We start from the raw sequence: 21,786 nt of genomic DNA on the forward strand, positions 1-21,786 counted from the left end.
CCGCTAACTCTCTTGTACCACTCCAGTCTGTCCTTAACTCTGCTGCCCGGCTAATCCACCTCTCTCCTCGCTAATCCCCTGCTTCTCCCCTCTGCAAATCCCTCCACTGGCTCCCAATTTCCCAACGAATCTAGTTCAAACTACTAACACTGATCTACAAAGCCATCCACAACCTGTCCCCTCCCTATATCTCTGAACTAATCTCCCGATATCTTCCATCACGTAATCTTCGATCCTCCCAAGACCTCCTACTCTCCTCCACACACTCGTTCCTCACACAACCGCCTCCAAAATTTCTCCCGAATATCCTCTATCCTCTGGAATTCCACACTTCAACACGTCCAAGTATCCACCACCCTAAAGCCTGCAATAACCATTCTGCCACCTCACCATCAGGCGAGCTGCCGCCTCACCACCACCCGAGCTGCCGCCTCACCACCACCTGAGCTGCCACCTCACCACCACCTGAGCTGCCACCTCACCACTACCACCAGAGCTGCCGCCTCACCACGATCCAAGCTGCACCTCACCACCACCGGAGCTGCCGTGTCACCACCACCAGAGCTGCCGCCTCACCACCACCAGAGCTGCCGCACCCCCAACACTCTGTCTCTTCCCTATTATCCCGTAGAATGTAAGTCCGCAAGGACAGGGTCCTCTCCCCTCTGTACCAGTCTGTCATTGTAAATTTTTTTACTGTAAGCGATATCTATAACTCTGTACGTAACCCCTTTCTCATGTACAGCACAATGAAATTACTGGTGCTATATAAATAAATATTAATAATTAATAATAATGCATGAAAATAATATAGGGTGCTTAGCTAACATAATTTTGATAAAAAGAAATGTAAAAGCCATCCCATCACGTCATGGTGACCCTATTCGGGGTGGTCCTAACCTCTAATATTAAAACCTTACCATTTGTCAAGTGACATGCATTTGGATAAGGGCTGAGAAGGACAGGCCCGGCTAGTGGCCACACAGTTATGGGGAACTACATGAATGTAATGTCCAGCTCAAAGAAAAGAGAGACCAATTCTTTATATGCACAGGTTGTAAACAAACTGAAACAAAACAAAAGAGAGATGAACTGGAATATAAATTGGCGTGCATGCCTTTCTCGGACTAAAAGCCTACAAATTTCGGCCAAGCCATCTATTTTACAGGGTCAGCTTAAAAGGGGTGGCCATTACTGGACAACCTTCAGCTTAAATCAAGACCCTAATTAAAAAATAAGCAGTGTATACTTTTCTCCTGCAGTGGCATCAGTCTAGAAATATCAACGCTGCTGTTTCCTAAGACTAATGTGACTTGTTGCATCATGTACAGGCTGCAGCCACTGAACTGTTGCTCTTTGGCTGCAGCTCATCAACATTCCTTCAGGACTTCATTAGGATAGCCTAACATAATTTTAACCCTATTTACCTGCAGATTAACCCCATATCTGCATGTAAATAACATTTCTGAATATGACAGCTTCCCTTTAAAAAGTTATAACATTTTACTAAATTATGTAAGACATATCCACAAAATATTGAATTTAAGACATTATGCCATACTAGTAATAACAATATTACAATGTGCATGATGTCTCATGACAGTGTTCTGTCTCGCCACTAAGCCATGCATTGCTTTTGTACATGTCTATGACATTGGAGGTCATTGTCAGATGGATATTACGTGAGAGGTCTCATATATACCCATAGACTGGGAGATGAGAGAAGTCTGATCCATTTTCCACTGACATTTTACCTACCAGCTACATTGATCCCTTCAGTTTTTGTCTAAGTTGCAGCCACTGGAAATAGATTTTTCTCTTTTGCCTTGATTGGGGTCAAGTCTAAATGAACTCTCTTTTCATCCTTCAGGCGCAGCAGGCGAAAGTAAAAGAATAGTCATTTTATTTTTAAGAAATCTGCCCTGGAACAAGTTGAATATAGTTTTTCTGTTCAGTGTTGGATTCCATCTTGTGTCTAAGGTCATTGATTACTACGGCTTATTTTAGGTCAAAGAAAGAAGTATAGTAGCTTTAGCCTGAACTCGGAAATGCTGCTGCTGTAAAGTTTCTCTCTTTTTTTTTCATAATTCATTCGTCATGATATTGTGCATGGAAGGTATACGCTAACTCTGTTAGAGCCCTTTCACTTATTTTTCTTATGAATGTGTCTTTTTTTTCTTTTTTTACAGATTGATTCACTAAAAACAAAAAACCCTAGTGATATGTTATAATTTGATCTCATTTGTGGATCAAACAAATCAATGACATAGTGAAAAAAAAAGGATAGCAAACGGATGTCTTCTGTTTATTGCTTTTGGAGAATAATAAAGGTGAAAAAGTTTTGCAATAAGGATCATAAAAATAACACTTTGACCAATAATGGGTACAGAAAGAAACACAGATTGGTTTTCGCGTAGTAGAAAAAAAAAGGATGAATCAAACCTCCATATTATTATTTAGTTTGTTTAGCAGATCTAATTTTTCATTTGAATTATAATTTATGAGCTCTCTTAAATACTTTTGTCACTAATTCCTCTTGTCTTTTTTTAACTAGGTTTGATTTCTGCAACAAGAAATGAAATCAGCATTAAGCCAACTAGAAGATGGGACCCAAAGCAAGATGCAACGTCCACCACCCTGGTAGAGGATCTAGAAGGAGAGGTGCCTTTCGTCACAACAGCACCTACGATGATATTGTTGAACCACCACCCATTTTTAGAAGGGATTCTTCACGAAAGTATTATGAAAAAAGACTTCCGCCATCTACCATCTTACTTTTCAAGAACCAAACAGGAAGATAGTGATATGAAAGACAGATTGACTGCGCTCAAAACAAAAGTTAATCTGGCACATTCAGACCATTTACCAACCTCTCATGATGATTCTTCTACACCTACGATTCCTCTTATCCCATCTACAATGATAATGGATACCACTTCTATTGTCACTGAAAATGGAAGAGAAATTCAGGGAACGGTATCATCAGCCCCAGTGCTGGATTCACTTCCAACTTTGGATTCTCATATCACAGTCCAAACAGAGAAGGGTAATGTCTATCATGCACCCCAGCAAAGCTCAAGTCACACAAAACCTTTATCAATTTCTCATTCTTCCATTCCTGATACCACACAAGATAGTTTTGGCACATATGGGGCACGTGAAAGAACCAACACCAGAACTACAGCAGAGTGGAAGAATACTAAAAAGATTATATCCAACATATCCACATCTTCAGTTAGACTGATCGAAGAAGAAGAAGAGACCACCACCAGCACCATTATTACCACAACTGTGACTGTTACTGTGCCAGTGCCAGGTAATTATGGAAATGTAACTACAATTATGTATTATTTTCCCCAGTCTATAAAATGTTTGGCATGTAATAGGTGAAATGTACATACATAGAATATGGATGGGGCTCCATCAGAAGGTGAAAATCTTCTTACGAGAAAACATATTTGCTGCTTAAGACCCTACGCAACTTCATTGCCCTATACCCATCTTCTACCCTTTTAAGCAAGCAGACATTTTTTATTTTTGCTATTTTCTTTTTCCCTCTATTTATTCTAAGTGCCATAACTTTTACAATTGTTTTGTAGTCCTAGATGGAGGAGGACTTATTATTTGCATGTTGAGTTTTAGTTTTGAATTACACCACTCACTTTACCATACAAAAAAAAAATGGGGAAATAAAACAGAAATATTGGGGGAAAAAAATCAGATCCACATTTTTGGGATATTGTTTTTATGACTTTCATTATGCAGTGAAAATTAACTTGTATATAATTTGGTTTTTTTTAGAATTTTTAGTGACTTAACACCAATTTTTTTATATTAACATTTTCCAAAATCCTTAACTTTTTTTTAACAGATGTGGCAGTACTAAATATGCTTTTTTTTCATTTTTTTATTTTTAAATGTTGAAAGCTGGTTATTCAAATTTTAGGTTTTTATATTTTTTACTTTTTTTAATATTTTTGGAAAAAAAATTTCTTTTACCGTTCACTGAATTTTTTTAGTCCCCATACGGACTTGAACTTGCGATTGCTTAATCATTTTTATGATATGCTGCAATACTTCATCTTCTCTTATGGAACTCAGGCTATGGTTGTCAGAGAGTGGTTAAACAGCAGCTGTCGAAGCTATCTCTGATCAGTGATGCTACGCTATAACACAGCCAGCACCTAACTCATCTCCTAAATCCATTCCATATTTCTGCAGCAGTTCCATGATGTAATAGTACGTCATAGTGCGGAAAGTACTTAAAGGGAACCTGTCATCCTCAGAAACGAAGGTGAGCGAAGCCCACCAGCCTCAGGGGCTTATCTACAAAAATCGTGAATCCGCTCATCTCTAGTCATCATCTATTGGCCAGATGCTCATCTCTTACATAATGCTTGATTTGCATCAGGTTTATCACACATATTACAGCTGATTACTAAGGCTCCCAGCAGGAGGGTACTGTATAATCGATATATTGTCAAAAGACACCATGAGTGATTGCATAAATTGGGCAACCCCTCTATTGGAGAGTGGGCTCCAACTACCTTGTTTTCCCCTATATGGTATAGTAACGAAACTGGACAACCACCAAGATCTATATCTGACTGTCTTTGGTTTAAACAAAACAGAAAAAGCAAAAATAATTGCTAAGCTTTTCAACACATAAATTCTTAAATTATCTTGCAAACTAGACATTTGTCAATTGCCACAACATATCTTATCTGCTTGCAGACTTAAAATGTTGAGCTGCTCCATACATTAATCTGGAAATTTTATAACATCATTGCAGAGTCAAAAACTGCATAGAGATCGTGCCCATGCCGAAATGGTCACCAGTTGTCAGAGATGGATGTACTCGTTATAGAGAAATGTACAGTCATTCTTGCCTTCAAGATCACTCGTTATACAGTATAGGAAGGGCTATCATCGCTTCGTCCTCCTCTTCCAGAAGTCATGGGATTGTCATGTGCCAGGAAGGAACAGGAGCAACTGTATACTAGCACACCTAGATCAGTTCTGCAGTGGATTCAAGAGGCTGAATTTACCCTGTAACTTGGGCTAATATACCAGCCCCAGTTACAGGGAAAAACAGCAATAAAAACAAAAAAATACATTATTTTGTGAAATAGATGACAAAAAAAGTTAAAGTCTGCCAGTGTTAAACCTTGTTTCTAGCCTCACCCTATCTAAGAAAAAAACATGTGTCCAATACATACAAATAATTAGTACGGAAAGGGGAACACAATGTAAAATGTATTTTAAGTCTTTAGTGGTTGTAAAAAAAAATTTTTTTCTTCCCATTTTTCCCCAATATCAACAAAAGAAGAAAATAAAGATTATGGTATATAAAAATTAGTCACTACGGAAATAGAGAAAAAGAGGCAAAAAATCATTTTATGATGTGCTCAATAAAATTTTTAGAGCTTTTTAAACTGGATATACATGTAAAAAAGCACAAAATGTGCCTGATCATGAGCCGAGTAAAGTGTTTAGGTCTGGAACTGAGAAATTTGCACTAATCTTTCCGGGACGTTGTTTTGTTTTTACATGACATGATCACGGATGCCCTTTTTTTAGTGAAAGTATTACTTGGTCATCAATAGAAATGTTTTATTTTTAATAAAGATTATTTATCTAAGGAAAACCACAGGTGAGTTATGACAAATTGCATACTCTATGTTGCTAATTCTATATGTGACTATATCTAACTACCATAAAAAAAAATCACAAAAGATGAGACACGAAACCGCTACTCTCTTTTCCTTACAGAAACCTGCAGTAAAAATTTTACATCTCCTGAGGGCGTTCTCCTATCTCCGGTTTATAGAAGCGCTCCATATAATACCGGCCTTGACTGCAGTTATACAATCTATGTGTATTCCGGTTATGGAGTTGAAATTAAGGTAAGTACTATGTAAGATAATGACAGGGAGTGAAAAATCTGACAAGTAAATGGAATAACTTACGAACACCATATAACTGTTGTACATTATATGGAAATTCCTCTGCCTGAGTCACAATAAAATACATGTGTATTAAACTTTTACATAAATTATAAAATTTATAAAGAGGCAAGTGACCAAATTGCTGCAATTCCAGCTTTTCTGAGCTGACCTTTTAGCGTATAATATGGAAAAAATTGTATTCGCCATACACAAAGCCGCATAAGAGGGCGCAAGTAACAAAAATGGAATTGCCAGTTGTTATTACTTGGTAAAGACTGTGGATTTTTAATATGATGCTCCCGGCTTACCTCCATGTAACAGTCTATCGTAAATATCCACCTTTTCAACCAATTTTAAAATATTGCCACGCAGTATCTCAAATAAAAAAAAGAGCGGCTCTGATGTAAAATGTCTATGTGACATCATGGTCACACATTATACAACTCATATACTCTGATCACATGTCCTTTCATCTGTCCTTTACTTGTAGTTGATGAATATTCAATAGTTTGCAGGAAGTTAAGGGACAGACAGGAGTGAAATAAATGTAAATTCTGCAGGTTTTTCTTAATATTCTGCAAATATACAGATAAATTTGTCAGCACATGAGCTGTGTACTAAAAAAAATTCTAGATTTTTCGTAAAAACTAATTGGAAAAAGTTGCTTTATAGTACGGTAATTTTATTTTTCATTTTGCTACGAAAGTAATTAAAAAATAGATGTCGTGTTGAAAATTTGAAGTTGCATTTCTACCGTAACAAAAACAGCAATAAGACGTCTATGTACAAAATACTAATTACTTAAACCACAATTTAGTGAAACTTATTAAATATTAGGCTTTGTGCTGTTGTTTCTATGCAATGAAGGTTTTATCACAAGGGGATTATCACCTCCTGGACCTGAGCCCGGTACTGACCATGCTCTCTCCTCTGATAAGCAGCTCACTGTCAATAGACAATGTACACAGAAAGATGTGGTGTGGGCAGGGTAAGCTTTCTGAGCTTTGCTACATCTAAGAACTCTGATTGTGTCACAACTGCTGCACCCAATATACTAAGTGACATATAATGAAAATAATAATCTGAAAAATAATCTGTGATTTTCAGGGAATCATTAGGCAAAGCAAAGAGTCAAGTCAAAGCGATAACATACTTTGTTCTCAGCAAACTTTGATCTGATACAATCTATGGAATGATAATGTGGTTACCCTCATAATTGTAATATTTTCCAGTTCTTGTTAAACCCATATTCTGATTTAGAGGTGAACATATCATACAGCTCTGGCAAAAATTAGGAGACAACTGCAAAATTTACAGTTTGTCTGATTTTTCTATTTATAGGTATATTTTTGAGTCTAATTTAAATTGTTCATTTATTCTATAAACTACTGACACCATGTCTCCAAAGTTCCAAGCAATAAATTTTGTATTTATTTTCTAAAAATGAAAATGGTCAAAATAACAAAAAAAAGCATTGCTTGCAGACCTCAAATAATGGGAAAAAAAAAGTTCATAATCACTTAGAAATAACAATACTAATGTTTTAACTCAGGAAGAGTTCAGAAATCCACATTTTGTGGAATAACCATGATTTTTAATCGCAGCTTTCATGCGGCTTGGCATTCTTTCCACCAGTCTTTCACATTGCTTTTGGGTGACCTTATGCCACTCCTGGTACAAAAATTTAAGCAGTTCTTCTTTGTTGATGGCTTGTGACTATCCATCTTCCTCTTGATTACATTCTAGAGGTTTTCAGTGGGGTTCAGGTCTGGAGATTGGGCTGCCCATGACAGGGATTTGATGTGGTGGTCCTTCATCCACACCTTGATTCACCTAGCTGTGTGGCATGGATCATTGTCCTGCTGGAAAAAACAGTCCTTAGAGTTGGGGAACATTGCTTAAGCAGAAGGAATCAACTGTTTTTCCAGGATAACCTTGTATATGGCTTGATTCATATATCCTTCGCAAAGATTTACCTGCCTAATTCCAGCCTTGCTGAAGCATCCCCAGATCATCACCGATCCTCCACCAAATTTCACAGTGGGTGCAAGACACTGCGGCTTGTACGCCTCTCCAGGTCTCCGTCTAACCATTAGACAACCAGGTCATCAGAGAAGATTACCATACTCCAGTCCTCTATGGTTCAATCCTTATGGTCTTTGGCAAACTTCAGCCTGGCTCTCCTTTGCTTCTCATTGATGAAAGGCTATTTTCTAGCTTTACATGACTTGAGCCCTGCCTCTAGGAGCCTGTTACGAACTGTTCTTGCCGTGCACTTCACCTCAGCTGCCATTTGCCATTCATTTTGTAGGTCACTTGATGTCATCCTGCGATTGCTGAGTGACATTTGAATAAGATGACGGTCATCCCGGTCAGTGAAGAGTCGTTTTCGCCCTTTGCCAGTCTGTAGCTTTGTTGTCCCCAATGTCTGCTGCTTGACCTTGTTGTAATGGACTACCGTCTTAGAAATTTTAAGGATAGAGGCAACATGATGCTCACTGTGTCCCTCTGTTAGTAAAGCCAGAATTGAACCCTTCTTTTCCTCACTCAAGACTTTTCTTTTCAACTCCTTTGGCATGGTTAAAAGTTATTTTTTCATTCCTATTACTTTTGGGAAATTACTGGCACGCGTTGCCATCCAGCTTGTCCTATTGCAAGAGGATTGTGAACACCACAGCAGTGTTTTTTATACTTTCCTTCGTTAAATAAGATTTGGTTGAGGTGATCACCTAATCAGAAGCACATTAAGGAGAATGAGGTGTACTCTGGTTAGAATTCATCTGACAATGGAATGAAATGGCTGTTAGACATGTAGAGAAGCTGATTTTTATAAAACTGTGCAGTGGTCTCTTAAAGGGAACCTGTCACCCCCAAAATCGATGATGAGGTAAGCCCACCATCATCAGGGGTTAGTTAGAGTATAATCTAACCTCTTTTTGTCCTCTTTCAGCTAATATCGGGGCATTGCAGAATGCTGTAGATAAGCCCCTCATGACGGTGAGCTTACCTCACCATTGATTTTGGGGGTGTATGTGCTACCTATGCTGACACACAGAGAACTAGTGGCCAAGAGAGCAATTCCACCAAAAAAAGGAGAAAGAAAGGAGCTGTCTATTGCCTATTAGATTGAATCATAGTTACGATTGAAGTGCTACAGAAATGTAAATGTGTTGTCAATGCTGAGCTATTCTAGCACACAACGCCCATTCACTATTGTAGTACAGGGTCGTCGGCTGTCTGTCTGACTCAGGGTAGGTTCACAAGACCATATAAAAAATTGTCAGACTTTCATGTGATTTTTTTCTCACTTGTCATCAGTATACAATTCGTTTTTTTTACTCAGCAGCTATTAATCATTTAAAACACAATTTACAGTTTACTGTGTTATAGATTTGCAATGTATCCGTAAAAATTGGACGCTACACTGTAGCATCCAAATTTTTTTGTGCACCGATAAGCTTGAATAGGTAAGTCTCATCTGATTTATAACGGAAGATCGTGCAGGCTGCAATTTTTTTTACACGGCGATTCAGCCAGTGGAACAAAATCTTTCGTCTGCTCGGCCCCATTGAATTACATTGGTCTGAGGGGGATCCATTTTATTAACAGACTTCACTCTGACTGAAAATAGGGTCATGTGAACGAGCCCTTATTTTTTGGGGTCAATTGGGTTCCGCTATAAATTTCTTATTTCCATGTAACGTATGCGGCTACTATAACAAAAAAAAAAACACTGAACTATATTTTGCAATGTATGTACTTAAAAGGTTATCATTAATTAATAATTTTGCATATTACTGAAAGGGATTGGGAGTATTTTCAATGGGAAGCCTATAATTAAGGGCTTATGTTAGCATGTCGACATTCTGTCAGTTCAATAATAAAAAAAATGTTCTGGATCACCAAGTGAAAAAATTCGGTAGGCATTTCTAACACGCCATCCCTCCTCCATACAACTGGTGTTTGTAGCCTGCCGATTAATTAGAGCTTGGCAATTGCAAAACAGACAGCCAGGCATTTTGCGAACAGATTGGCACATATTGTATTATAGCAATTACTTCAAGGTCAAAATTACCCTACATGCTATTACAGTCATTTCAGTCTTTTTCCGTCAACATATGGAAAGCTATGGATGTATTTACAGTGTAAAAAAAATAATATTGTATAAGTGATGATGTAGTATGAAAGCACCAATAACCGTATACAATTGTTAGGTTCTCTATATTCATTACTGGTAAATAATGAACAGCTACTTGTATATTTACGGCAGAGCAAAACTGTGAGATGACGATAAAACATAAATCTATTAGTGATGAGCATATACTCGTTACTCGAGATTTCTCGAGCACGCTCAGGTGTCCTCCGAGTATTTTTAAGTGCTCGGAGTTTTAGTTTTTCTTGCCGCAGCTGAATGATTTACATCTGTTAGCCAGCATAAGTACATGTGGGGGTTACCTGGTTGCTAGGGAATCCCCACATGTAATCAAGCTGGCTAATAGCTGTAAATCATTCAGCTGTGGCAATAAAAACTAAATTTCCGAGCACTAAAATATACTCGGAGGACCTCCGAGCATGCTCGGGAAATTTTGAGTAATGAGTATATTCGCTCATCACTAAAATCTATATGTTTCCTCTGAGGTCTCAAAGTGATAAATTAAATGTTCTGCACTATGAAAATACTAAAGATTTATAAAGTGAAGATACATTGGTTGCGTAGTACAAGCCTAAAGAAATGCCGTGAAAACCATCAAATTGATAGTTACAGTGTCTTAAAGGAGTTGTCTGGTCTCAAGCTACAAGTCTGCAGACACTCTATGTGACTGCAGACTTGTGAATCCTCACAGCACGTGCACAATGAGCACTGTGAGGATTCTCTGGTGCTGGAAGCAGCAGGTGCGTGAATGCAAGTATGTGACTTCCTACATATGGTCACATGCTGACTAGACTGTATCTGGTCTTGTTCATTATACTTGTATTGATACAGTCTAGTCAGAATGTGGCCAGAATTATGCAAATAACTTTTTATCCCTGCTAATTCTATGCTTAGGGGTCCAATGGGTGATTCGAATAAGTGATTAACAACGTTTACACATGAGTGTGTATATAGAGATAGCTGTCAATCACTAAGACTGCCCACTGGACTCTTAAGTATGAGCAGAGATTCAGTTGAATAAAATGTAAGTTACTTTCAACCATTACTTCAAAGATTCAAAGACAATATATTAATTTACTGCTGGCAAATCAGACACTGTTTCACAGGACAGGCAAAAACAATGTAATTAAATTATATATATGATAACTCTGATAATTTCTATGTATCTTAACTATAATTAACTTAACTTAATAATAATAATTAACTTAACTTAATAATTAACTTAATGATAATTCTGATAATTTCTATGTATCTTAACAATACTCCACATAATGCCTACTACATCACACATCTCCTACATCCCAAAAAGTGATGGAAACATTACATAAACTCACTACTGATATTACAAGATCTGTACCAATCACTTGAAACCCCGCCTACGCTCCGCCTATGCTCCGCCTACTTCTCCATGCATCCTGCGTTGCCCTGCATACCTATCTTTAATATTGGGTACGCAGGGGCGTGCGTGGTATGTGGATGCCTCCGCATGCGCCCTTTTGATGCTACGCAGACCGCAACAAAATGCAACATGTTGCGTTTGGTGCAGTTCAGCACAGCGTTAAAACGGCGCCAGCGGAGGCATCCACATACATTCGCATGGCCTACGTACCCAATGTTAAAGATAGTTACGCAGGACGCAAGGAGAAGTAGGCGGAGTGTAGGCGGGATTTCAGGGAGGAAGAAGGTAGGAATTATGCAGCCCTCCCGTACACCAGTCTGAAACCAGCCTAACCTGAGTTTATGGGGTTAATCTGCAGGTTAATAGCATTCTGAATCTGCCCAACACCCGCATTTAGACCTCTCCGTTGGGAGGAAATAAACTTTACTTCTCCCAGCAGCTTTTGGCTCTCAGTCACAGGGGCTCCGCCGGTCACTCGCAGCTGGCCCCAATGATGAGTGAGCTGTCAGTCAGTACTGGGGGGCGCAGTTACAGCCATCGCTCTCTGACACCGTGCCGGTGCCTCCCCTATGACTGAGAGCAGAGCATTGCCTGGAGGAATGGAGGAATAAGTTAATTTGCTCCCAGCAGCGGGGCTCTAAGTGCAGGCACCAGGCAACGTCAGAACACTATTAACCTGCAGATTGACTCCATATCTGCAGGTTAATAGTGTTCCCTTTAAATTAGCGGTACATTTGCTTTATTACGCCATTTATTTGTCACATGTTTGTATCACTGAGCTTGTAGCTAATCACAGCAGATATTGTTATTTTTGCATTTTTTTTTATAAAAAACAAGGCAACCTGGTATAATGCAGACTACCATCCAGTTTTCTGCTTGGCTCACACGTATGGGAAATGATGATATTTAGGAGAACACCTTCACTGCTCTTTCTGCATATTGCTGTATTTAAAATGCTGCTATGGAGACCACTCATCCTTTTTAGCAGAAAGGATAGAAATTGGTAGAGACGTGAGGAGGTTATTGAGAAGCATGCAGTGTTCTTTTGTATTGTCCTAATACAGAGTATGGCAGTGGGCAAAATGTACTTTCTGAGTAAATGTTACTTTATCACACTGAACTGTTGTGCACAGAAGAATGAAAAAAAAATCCATTTTAAATTTCTGCATCTTTGTCCATAGAAATCGAAATTATACCAATGATTTGCAAAAATAAACATACATTTACATAATACTTCTCGCTATTTTTTGCTGCGACTGCTGAACTTTGAGCCAGAAAAAATTTAGATCTACTGACTGTTCATTAAATTGCTAGGCATACACTATTATTCATAAGACGGTTGGAGAATAATTTACCCTGACTGACCCGACCTTGCCAAACATGACTCCTGACTAATTGTGTCCGCCGCTGTCTTCCGTTGACATCCACGTAATACAAGGTCTCCAACATATTTCAAGAATTCTGATTTACAAGTAAATTTGAGAACTTGAGGCTGACAAAGAAATGTCAAATCTATTGTATATAAAAATTAGTTTTCTATGGGTCAGCAAGCTCGAAGACATAGTAAAAGTCCTTATTTATACATCACCAGACATGTAAAGCCGTCCAGACTAGCTTGAAGTGAAACGGGGAAAATATCAGGGATTTGACAAATTATCCAGGAGGTAAATATGAATTTGTATTACATACAATGAATGATGTTGACCAAACTGTGAATACGAGGAACCAGCAGAAATGGGGTCTTGGGGTCATTTAGTTTTGATTAATTAATAGTGATGAGCGAATATACTCGTTACTCGAGATTTCCCGAGCACGCTCGGTGGTCCTCCGAGTATTTTTTATTGCTCGGAGATTTAGTTTTCCTCACCTCAGCTGAATGATTTCCATCTGTTAGCCAGCATAAGTACATGTGGGGGTTGCCTGGTTGCTAGGGAATCCCCACATGTACTTATGCTGGCTAACAGATGTAAATCATTCAGCTGAGGTGAGGAAAACTAAATCTCCGAGCAATAAAAAATACTCAGAGGTCACCCGAGCGTGCTCAGGAAATCTCGAGTAACGAGTATATTCGCTCATCACTATTAATTAAGCAAAATAGAGAATCTTTAGTTTTTGAAATTCTAGCTTGTTCAAGAGTATTTTTTTATTTTTGTCGCAGTATTATATAAAGTATTTATCTAATATGCCTTATTAACCATATCAACACGAATCTAATATTTTTACTGGGGTGTGGCCGAAGTTGAATTCAATCTTTTAGTGCATCATAATGTGGTAGTGTCAAGTTGTCTCTTGAGCAACTCATAGCCCTGCAGTTTCCTTACTTCCTGATTTCTGGCAAGGTGGGCCCTCCTCGTTGAGTGACAGTTTTGGTGAGTAGCAGAACTACAAGCTGGGACATTGTGATTTCATAGAACTGATAAGAGCAGCTAGTCAGGAGCTGAAAGGGAAGAGAGGTGTTATGACCCCAATGGCGAGGGTCTCAGAGGAACGTGGAAGTCTGCAGAATACAAAAATCCAGCTCATAGGGCAGTGGTAACTGGGTTGACCATATATCTAATCCTAACGCCAACACTAGAAGTAGCCGGGGATCATTCCTACGTTGATTCTAGATGACACGCGCCAGCCGGAGAATCTAGCTACCCCTAGTAGAGGAAAACAAAGACCTTTCTTGCCTCCAGAGAAGGGGACCCCAAAGCTGGATAGAAGCCCCCCACAAATAATGACGGTGAGGTAAGAGGAAATGACAAACACAGAAATGAACCAGGTTTAGCACAGAGAGGCCCGCTTACTGATAGCAGAATAAAGAAAGGTAACTTATATGGTCAACAAAAACCCTATCAAAATCCACACTGGAAATTCAAGAACCCCCGAACCGTCTAACGGTCCGGGGGGAGAACACCAGCCCCCTAGAGCTTCCAGCAAAGGTCAGGATATAGATTTGGAACAAGCTGGACAAAAATACAAAACCAAAACAAATAGCAAAAAGCAAAAGGCAGACTTAGCTGATATAACTGGAACCAGGATCAGTAGACAAGAGCACAGCAGACTAGCTCTGATAACTACGTTGCCAGGCATAGAACTGAAGGTCCAGGGAGCTTATATAGCAACACCCCTAACTAACGACCCAGGTGCGGATAAAAGGAATGACAGAAAAACCAGAGTCAAAAAACTAGTAACCACTAGAGGGAGCAAAAAGCAAATTCACAACAGTACCCCCCCCTTAGTGAGGGGTCACCGAACCCTCACCACGACCACCAGGGCGATCAGGATGAGCGGCATGAAAGGCACGAACTAAATCGGCCGCATGAACATCAGAGGCGACCACCCAGGAATTATCCTCCTGACCATAGCCCTTCCACTTGACCAGGTACTGAAGCCTTCGCCTGGAGAGACGAGAATCCAAGATCTTATCCACCACGTACTCCAACTCGCCCTCAACCAACACCGGAGCAGGAGGCTCAGCAGAAGGAACTACAGGCACAATGTACCGCCGCAACAAGGACCTATGAAATACATTGTGAATAGCAAACGACACAGGAAGATCCAGACGAAAAGATACAGGATTAAGGATTTCCAATATCTTGTAAGGCCCAATAAAACGAGGTTTAAATTTGGGAGAGGAGACCTTCATAGGAACAAAGCGGGAAGAAAGCCATACCAAATCCCCAACGCGTAGTCGGGGACCCACACCGCGGCGGCGGTTGGCAAAGCGCTGAGCCTTCTCCTGTGACAACTTCAAATTGTCCACCACATGATGCTTAGCACCCTCGAGCCAATGACGCCACTCCTCAAATGCCCATTTCATGGCCAACAACTCCCGATTGCCCACATCATAATTTCGCTCGGCAGGCGAAAACTTCCTAGAGAAAAAGGCACAAGGTTTCATAACAGAGCAACCAGGGCCTCTCTGCGACAAAACGGCCCCTGCCCCAATCTCCGAAGCATCCACCTCAACCTGAAAGGGAAGTGAGACGTCAGGCTGGCACAAAACAGGCGCCGAAGTAAACCGGCGTTTCAACTCCTGGAAAGCCTCCACGGCAGCAGGAGCCCAGTTAGCTACATCGGAGCCCTTCTTGGTCATATCCGTCAAAGGTTTCACAATGCTAGAAAAATTAGCGATAAAACGACGGTAGAAGTTAGCGAAGCCCAAGAACTTCTGAAGACTCTTAACTGACGAGGGCTGAGTCCAATCAAGAATAGCTCGGACCTTGACTGGGTCCATCTCCACAGCAGAAGGGGAAAAAATGAACCCCAAAAAGGGAACCTTCTGTACACCAAAGAGACACTTTGAGCCCTTGACAAACAAAGAATTTTCACGCAAAATTTTAAAGACCAACCTGACCTGCTCCACATGCGAATCCCAATTATCAGAAAAAACCAAAATATCATCCAGATAAACAATCAAAAATTTATCCAGATACTTCCGGAAAATGTCATGCATAAAGGACTGAAAAACTGAAGGCGCATTGGAGAGCCCAAAAGGCATCACCAAGTACTCAAAATGACCTTCGGGCGTATTGAATGCGGTTTTCCATTCATCACCTTGCTTAATGCGCACAAGGTTGTACGCACCACGAAGGTCTATCTTGGTGAACCACTTGGCACCCTTAATCCGGGCAAACAAGTCAGACAACAGCGGTAAAGGATACTGAAACTTGACAGTGATCTTATTTAAAAGCCGATAATCAATACAAGGTCTCAAAGATCCGTCCTTTTTTGCCACAAAAAAGAATCCCGCACCAAGAGGGGAAGAAGACGGACGAATATGTCCTTTCTCCAGAGACTCCTTGATATATGAACGCATAGCGGTATGTTCAGGTACCGACAGATTAAACAGTCTTCCCTTAGGAAATTTACTGCCTGGGATCAAATCTATAGCACAGTCACAGTCCCTATGAGGAGGCAGTGCACTGGACTCAGACTCACTGAAGACATCCTGATAATCAGACAAATACTCCGGAACTTCCGAAGGCGTAGAAGAAGCAATAGACACAGGCAGGGAATCCCCATGCATACCACGACAGCCCCAACTTGAGACTGACATAGCCTTCCAGTCCAGGACTGGATTATGGGTCTGTAACCATGGCAGCCCCAAAACAACCAAATCATGCATTTTATGTAAAACCAGGAAACGTATCACCTCGCGGTGTTCAGGAGTCATGCACATGGTAACCTGTGTCCAATACTGCGGTTTATTAGCTGCCAATGGTGTAGCATCAATACCCCTAAGAGGAATAGGATTTTCTAATGGTTCAAGAGTAAAACCACAGCGCTTAGCAAATGAGAGATCCATGAGACTCAGGGCAGCACCTGAATCTACAAACGCCATGACAGGATAAGATGACAGTGAGCAAATCAAAGTTACAGACAGAATAAATTTAGGTTGCAAATTACCAACGGTGACAGGACTAACAACCTTAGCTATACGTTTAGAGCATGCTGAGATAACATGTGTAGAATCACCACAGTAGTAGCACAAGCCATTCCGGCGTCTATGAATTTTCCGCTCATTTCTAGTCAGGATTCTGTCACATTGCATTAAATCAGGTGTCTGTTCAGACAACACCATGAGGGAATTTGCGGTTTTTCTATCACATTGCACCGAATTAGGTGTCTGTTCAGACAATACCATGAGGGAATTTGCGGTTTTGCGCTCCCGCAACCGCCGGTCAATTTGAATAGCCAGTGCCATAGTATCATTCAGACCTGTGGGAATGGGAAAACCCACCATAACATTCTTAATGGCTTCAGAAAGGCCATTTCTAAAATTAGCGGCCAGTGCACACTCGTTCCAATGTGTCAGCACGGACCATTTCCGAAATTTTTGGCAATACACTTCAGCCTCGTCCTGCCCCTGAGACATAGCCAGCAAGGCCTTTTCTGCCTGAATCTCAAGATTGGGTTCCTCATAAAGTAAACCGAGCGCCAGAAAAAACGCATCAAGATCAGCCAATGCCGGATCTCCTGGCGCCAGCGAAAAAGCCCAATCCTGAGGGTCGCCCCGTAAGAACGAAATAACAATTTTTACTTGCTGAGCAGAATCTCCAGATGAACAGGGTCTCAGGGACAAAAACAATTTACAATTATTCACGAAATTCCTAAACTTAAACCTGTCTCCGGAAAACAGTTCAGGAATCGGTATTTTAGGTTCTGACCTAGGATTTCTGATAACATAATCTTGTATGCCCTGCACACGAGTAGCCAGCTGGTCCACACTTGTAATCAAGGTCTGGACATTCATGTCTGCAGCAAGCATAGCCACTCTGAGGTAAAGGGGAAAAAGAAAAAAAAAAAAAAAACTCAGAATCTTCTTTCTTATAATCCCTCTTCTGCAATGCATTAAACATTAAATACTGGCCTGGCAAACTGTTATGACCCCAATGGCGAGGGTCTCAGAGGAACGTGGAAGTCTGCAGAATACAAAAATCCAGCTCATAGGGCAGTGGTAACTGGGTTGACCATATATCTAATCCTAACGCCAACACTAGAAGTAGCCGGGGATCATTCCTACGTTGATTCTAGATGACACGCGCCAGCCGGAGAATCTAGCTACCCCTAGTAGAGGAAAACAAAGACCTTTCTTGCCTCCAGAGAAGGGGACCCCAAAGCTGGATAGAAGCCCCCCACAAATAATGACGGTGAGGTAAGAGGAAATGACAAACACAGAAATGAACCAGGTTTAGCACAGAGAGGCCCGCTTACTGATAGCAGAATAAAGAAAGGTAACTTATATGGTCAACAAAAACCCTATCAAAATCCACACTGGAAATTCAAGAACCCCCGAACCGTCTAACGGTCCGGGGGGAGAACACCAGCCCCCTAGAGCTTCCAGCAAAGGTCAGGATATAGATTTGGAACAAGCTGGACAAAAATACAAAACCAAAACAAATAGCAAAAAGCAAAAGGCAGACTTAGCTGATATAACTGGAACCAGGATCAGTAGACAAGAGCACAGCAGACTAGCTCTGATAACTACGTTGCCAGGCATAGAACTGAAGGTCCAGGGAGCTTATATAGCAACACCCCTAACTAACGACCCAGGTGCGGATAAAAGGAATGATAGAAAAACCAGAGTCAAAAAACTAGTAACCACTAGAGGGAGCAAAAAGCAAATTCACAACAGAGAGGTGTGCAGATAATTGCAGTGTTGAAATCAATGGGATGGAGAGAGGTGGCTTGGATGTTAGGAGTTAACACTTCTCCTGGACAGGCAGTTGTGGACGAGGTCCAAGGAAACCTGCTGTACACTATGAAAGATAAAAGATCTCATTGCAGGAGAATAACAGCAGATAGAAAAAGCAAGTCAAATGCAACTTGCTTATTGTCATGCTGTGTAACTAATTACAGCAATTTAATAACTTGAAAATATCCCTTTAAGCTAGTTTCCTCCCTAAATGCTTTTTTAAGTAAATGAACAGTCATCTTTTTGTGAATGATTTCTTTAGACGTTGGTAAACTACTTTCATATTTCATCAATAGCAGATCAGTGGGGGTCCAACACTTGACACCCCGACCAGTCAGCTGTACTATGTGCCACCAGCCGAAACTGAACAGCACAGCTCCATCCACTGTGTAGTGGCGAAACCAGGGAACTGCACATCCACCCTATTCAAATGAATAGAAGTAGATCTGCAGCACCCGCCTGCCACAACTGCTCAGTTGATGGAGCTGTGCTGTTCAGCATCTCAATGACCAACAGCCAGCACAGGGAACAGCTGATCAGTGTGGGTGCCAAGTGTTGGCCCCCAGCGATCTGTAATCAATGACCAATATTCATGATAGGTCATCAATATAAAAGGTGTGGAGTAACTATTTCATTAATGAAAGCTTAATAAAATGCAGTTCAAATTAAATGTATCTACATTATTTGGGCAATGTAAACTATGACGAAGGACTCAGGAACAAAGATTCGAAATGCATATCAACTCCAAACGTTTCTTTTTTGTATTGGATGTTAATTGGATTGAATAAACAATACAGTTTTTAACATTTTTGGGGATGATCAGATTGCACCTATTTCTTAACAACATGGACAATCTAGTATAACAGTAATTAGAATTTCATTCAATTTTACCACAATTTAAATTTTACTGTTACTTATTATTAAACTTTTTGATCAATATCATTATACTGTACAGTGCCGGTAATTTAAAAGATGTCTGGCAGAACTCACATTATAATGGTACTCGGTCCCAGGTACAGTACATGTCATTACAATCGGACAAAGCAAGGTACATGAACCATGCTTGTATGAGACATATAAAAAAAACAGCTATAAGGAGGAAGGAAGGCTGGCAACATTATGGTGTACTGATTGGGAACTTTCAATTAACACATTTATATTGTTCTCAGGTTAGTAACACAGCACATTAACTTTTATTAAGTTGCTTTGTCTCAATTTCTCCCTTCAAAGGAGAAACAATTATTGCGCCCAACCCTTTGTCTAACCATGTAGACAGCAATCGTCTTCTTGTGCATTAGACGTGACAAAAACAGTTATATGAATTAGCAGAAATTGTTGCTTTTTTTAGAAAAAGTCTTTAAATGGGTAGAGAGAATAGGCGATCAATGTCAGATCAGTGGGGGTCGGGTACCATGAAGCCCCCCACTGATCCGCTGACCCCACTGATCCACTGTTATCTGCTGCAGCTCAAGTGAATGGCACATTAATAAGTGAACGGGAGATTATTTTTTTTTATTTTACAAATACCTTTAATATCAAACGAGATACATATATTTATTTTTATTTATTTATACTGTGTATATATATATATATATATATATATATATATATATATATATATATATATATCCATGTTCATCTCTATGGTAACAGACTACTACGCTTGATTTTTCCAAAGCATTTGATACAGTGCCACACAAGAGGTTGGTACACAAAATGAGAATGCTTGGTCTGGGGGAAAATGTGTGTAAATGGGTAAGTAACTGGCTTAGTGATAGAAAGCAGAGGATGGTTATAAATGGTATATTCTCTAACTGGGTCGCTGTGACCAGTGGGGTACCGCGGGGGTCAGTGTTGGGACCTATTCTCTTCAACATATTTATTAACGACCTAGTAGAAAGTTTACACAGTAAAATATCAATATTTGCAGATGATACAAAACTACGTAAAGCAGTCAATACAAGAGAAGATAATATTCTGCTACAGATGGATCTGGATAAATTAGAAACTTGGGCTGAGAGGTGGCAGATGCGGATTAACAATGAGAAATGTAAGGTTATATACATGGGAAGAAGGAATCAATATCACCATTACACACTGAACGGGAAACCACTGGGTAAATCTGACATGGAGAAGGACTTGGGGATACTAGTTAATGATAAACTTACCTGGAGCAGCCAGTACCAGGCAGCGGCTGTCAAGACAAACAGGATCATGGGGTGCATTAAAAAAGGTCTGGATACACATGATGAGAGCATTATACTGCCCCTGTACAAATCCCTGGTTAGACCACACATGGAGTACTGGGTACAGATTTGGTCACCGGTGCTCAGGAAGGATATAATGGAACTAGAGCGAGTACAAAGGAGGGCATCAAAATTAATAAAGGGGATGGGGGAACTACAATACCCTGAGAGATTAGCAAAATTAGGATTACTTACTCTAAAAAAAAGACGACTGAGGGGGCGATCTAATAACCATGTATAAGTATATAAGGGGACAATACAAATATCTCTCCGAGGATCTGTTTATGCCAAGGAAGGTGACGGTTACAAGGGGGCATTCTCTGCATCTGGAGGAGAGATGGTTTTTCCACCAACATAGAAGAGGATTCTTTACTGTTAGGACAGTGGGAATCTAGAACTCCTTGCCTGAGGAGGTGGTGATGGCGAACTCAGTCAAGGGGTTCAAGAGAAGCCTGGATGTCTTCCTGGAGCGTAACAATATTGTATCTTACAGTTATTAGGTTCTTTAGAAGGACGTAGATCTGGGGATTTATTCTGATGGAAAATAGGCTGAACTGGATGGACAAATGTCTTTTTTAGGCCTTGCTAACTATGTTACTATGTTACTATATTCTGTAGGCTGATACTGCAGTCATTTTCTCTTTCATCTTTCTCTTATTTCTAGCTAATACCAAATGTTAGGAAGAAATAGAGGGTAGAAGGAAGGCAAAGGCTCTATTTGTAGTCTACAAAAAATAGAAGAAAAGTGCGGCACTCACCCTTGTTTGCTGTAAAATTCGTGTTCTTTATTAGGAAAACATCATAAAATACATCCGTCTGGATATCAGGTCATATAGGAGGGTGCGGGAATGGAGCAA

General features: G+C 40.1%; 1 protein-coding gene across 2 annotated transcripts in view; it reads left to right on the forward strand.

The window, feature by feature from the left end:
• SEZ6 (seizure related 6 homolog) overlaps positions 1-21,786 on the forward strand; it is an 880,998-nt gene that overhangs the window by 431,452 nt on the left and 427,760 nt on the right. For both annotated transcript variants that reach the window (XM_077294330.1, XM_077294332.1), the window contains exons 2-3: positions 2,555-3,316; positions 5,773-5,906. In XM_077294330.1, the coding sequence (XP_077150445.1) occupies positions 2,555-3,316; positions 5,773-5,906 (896 nt within the window). The remainder of the gene's footprint in view (positions 1-2,554; positions 3,317-5,772; positions 5,907-21,786) is intronic.

This window comes from Ranitomeya variabilis, chromosome 3 (assembly GCF_051348905.1).
Source record: "Ranitomeya variabilis isolate aRanVar5 chromosome 3, aRanVar5.hap1, whole genome shotgun sequence".
Lineage (NCBI taxonomy): Eukaryota > Metazoa > Chordata > Amphibia > Anura > Dendrobatidae > Ranitomeya > Ranitomeya variabilis.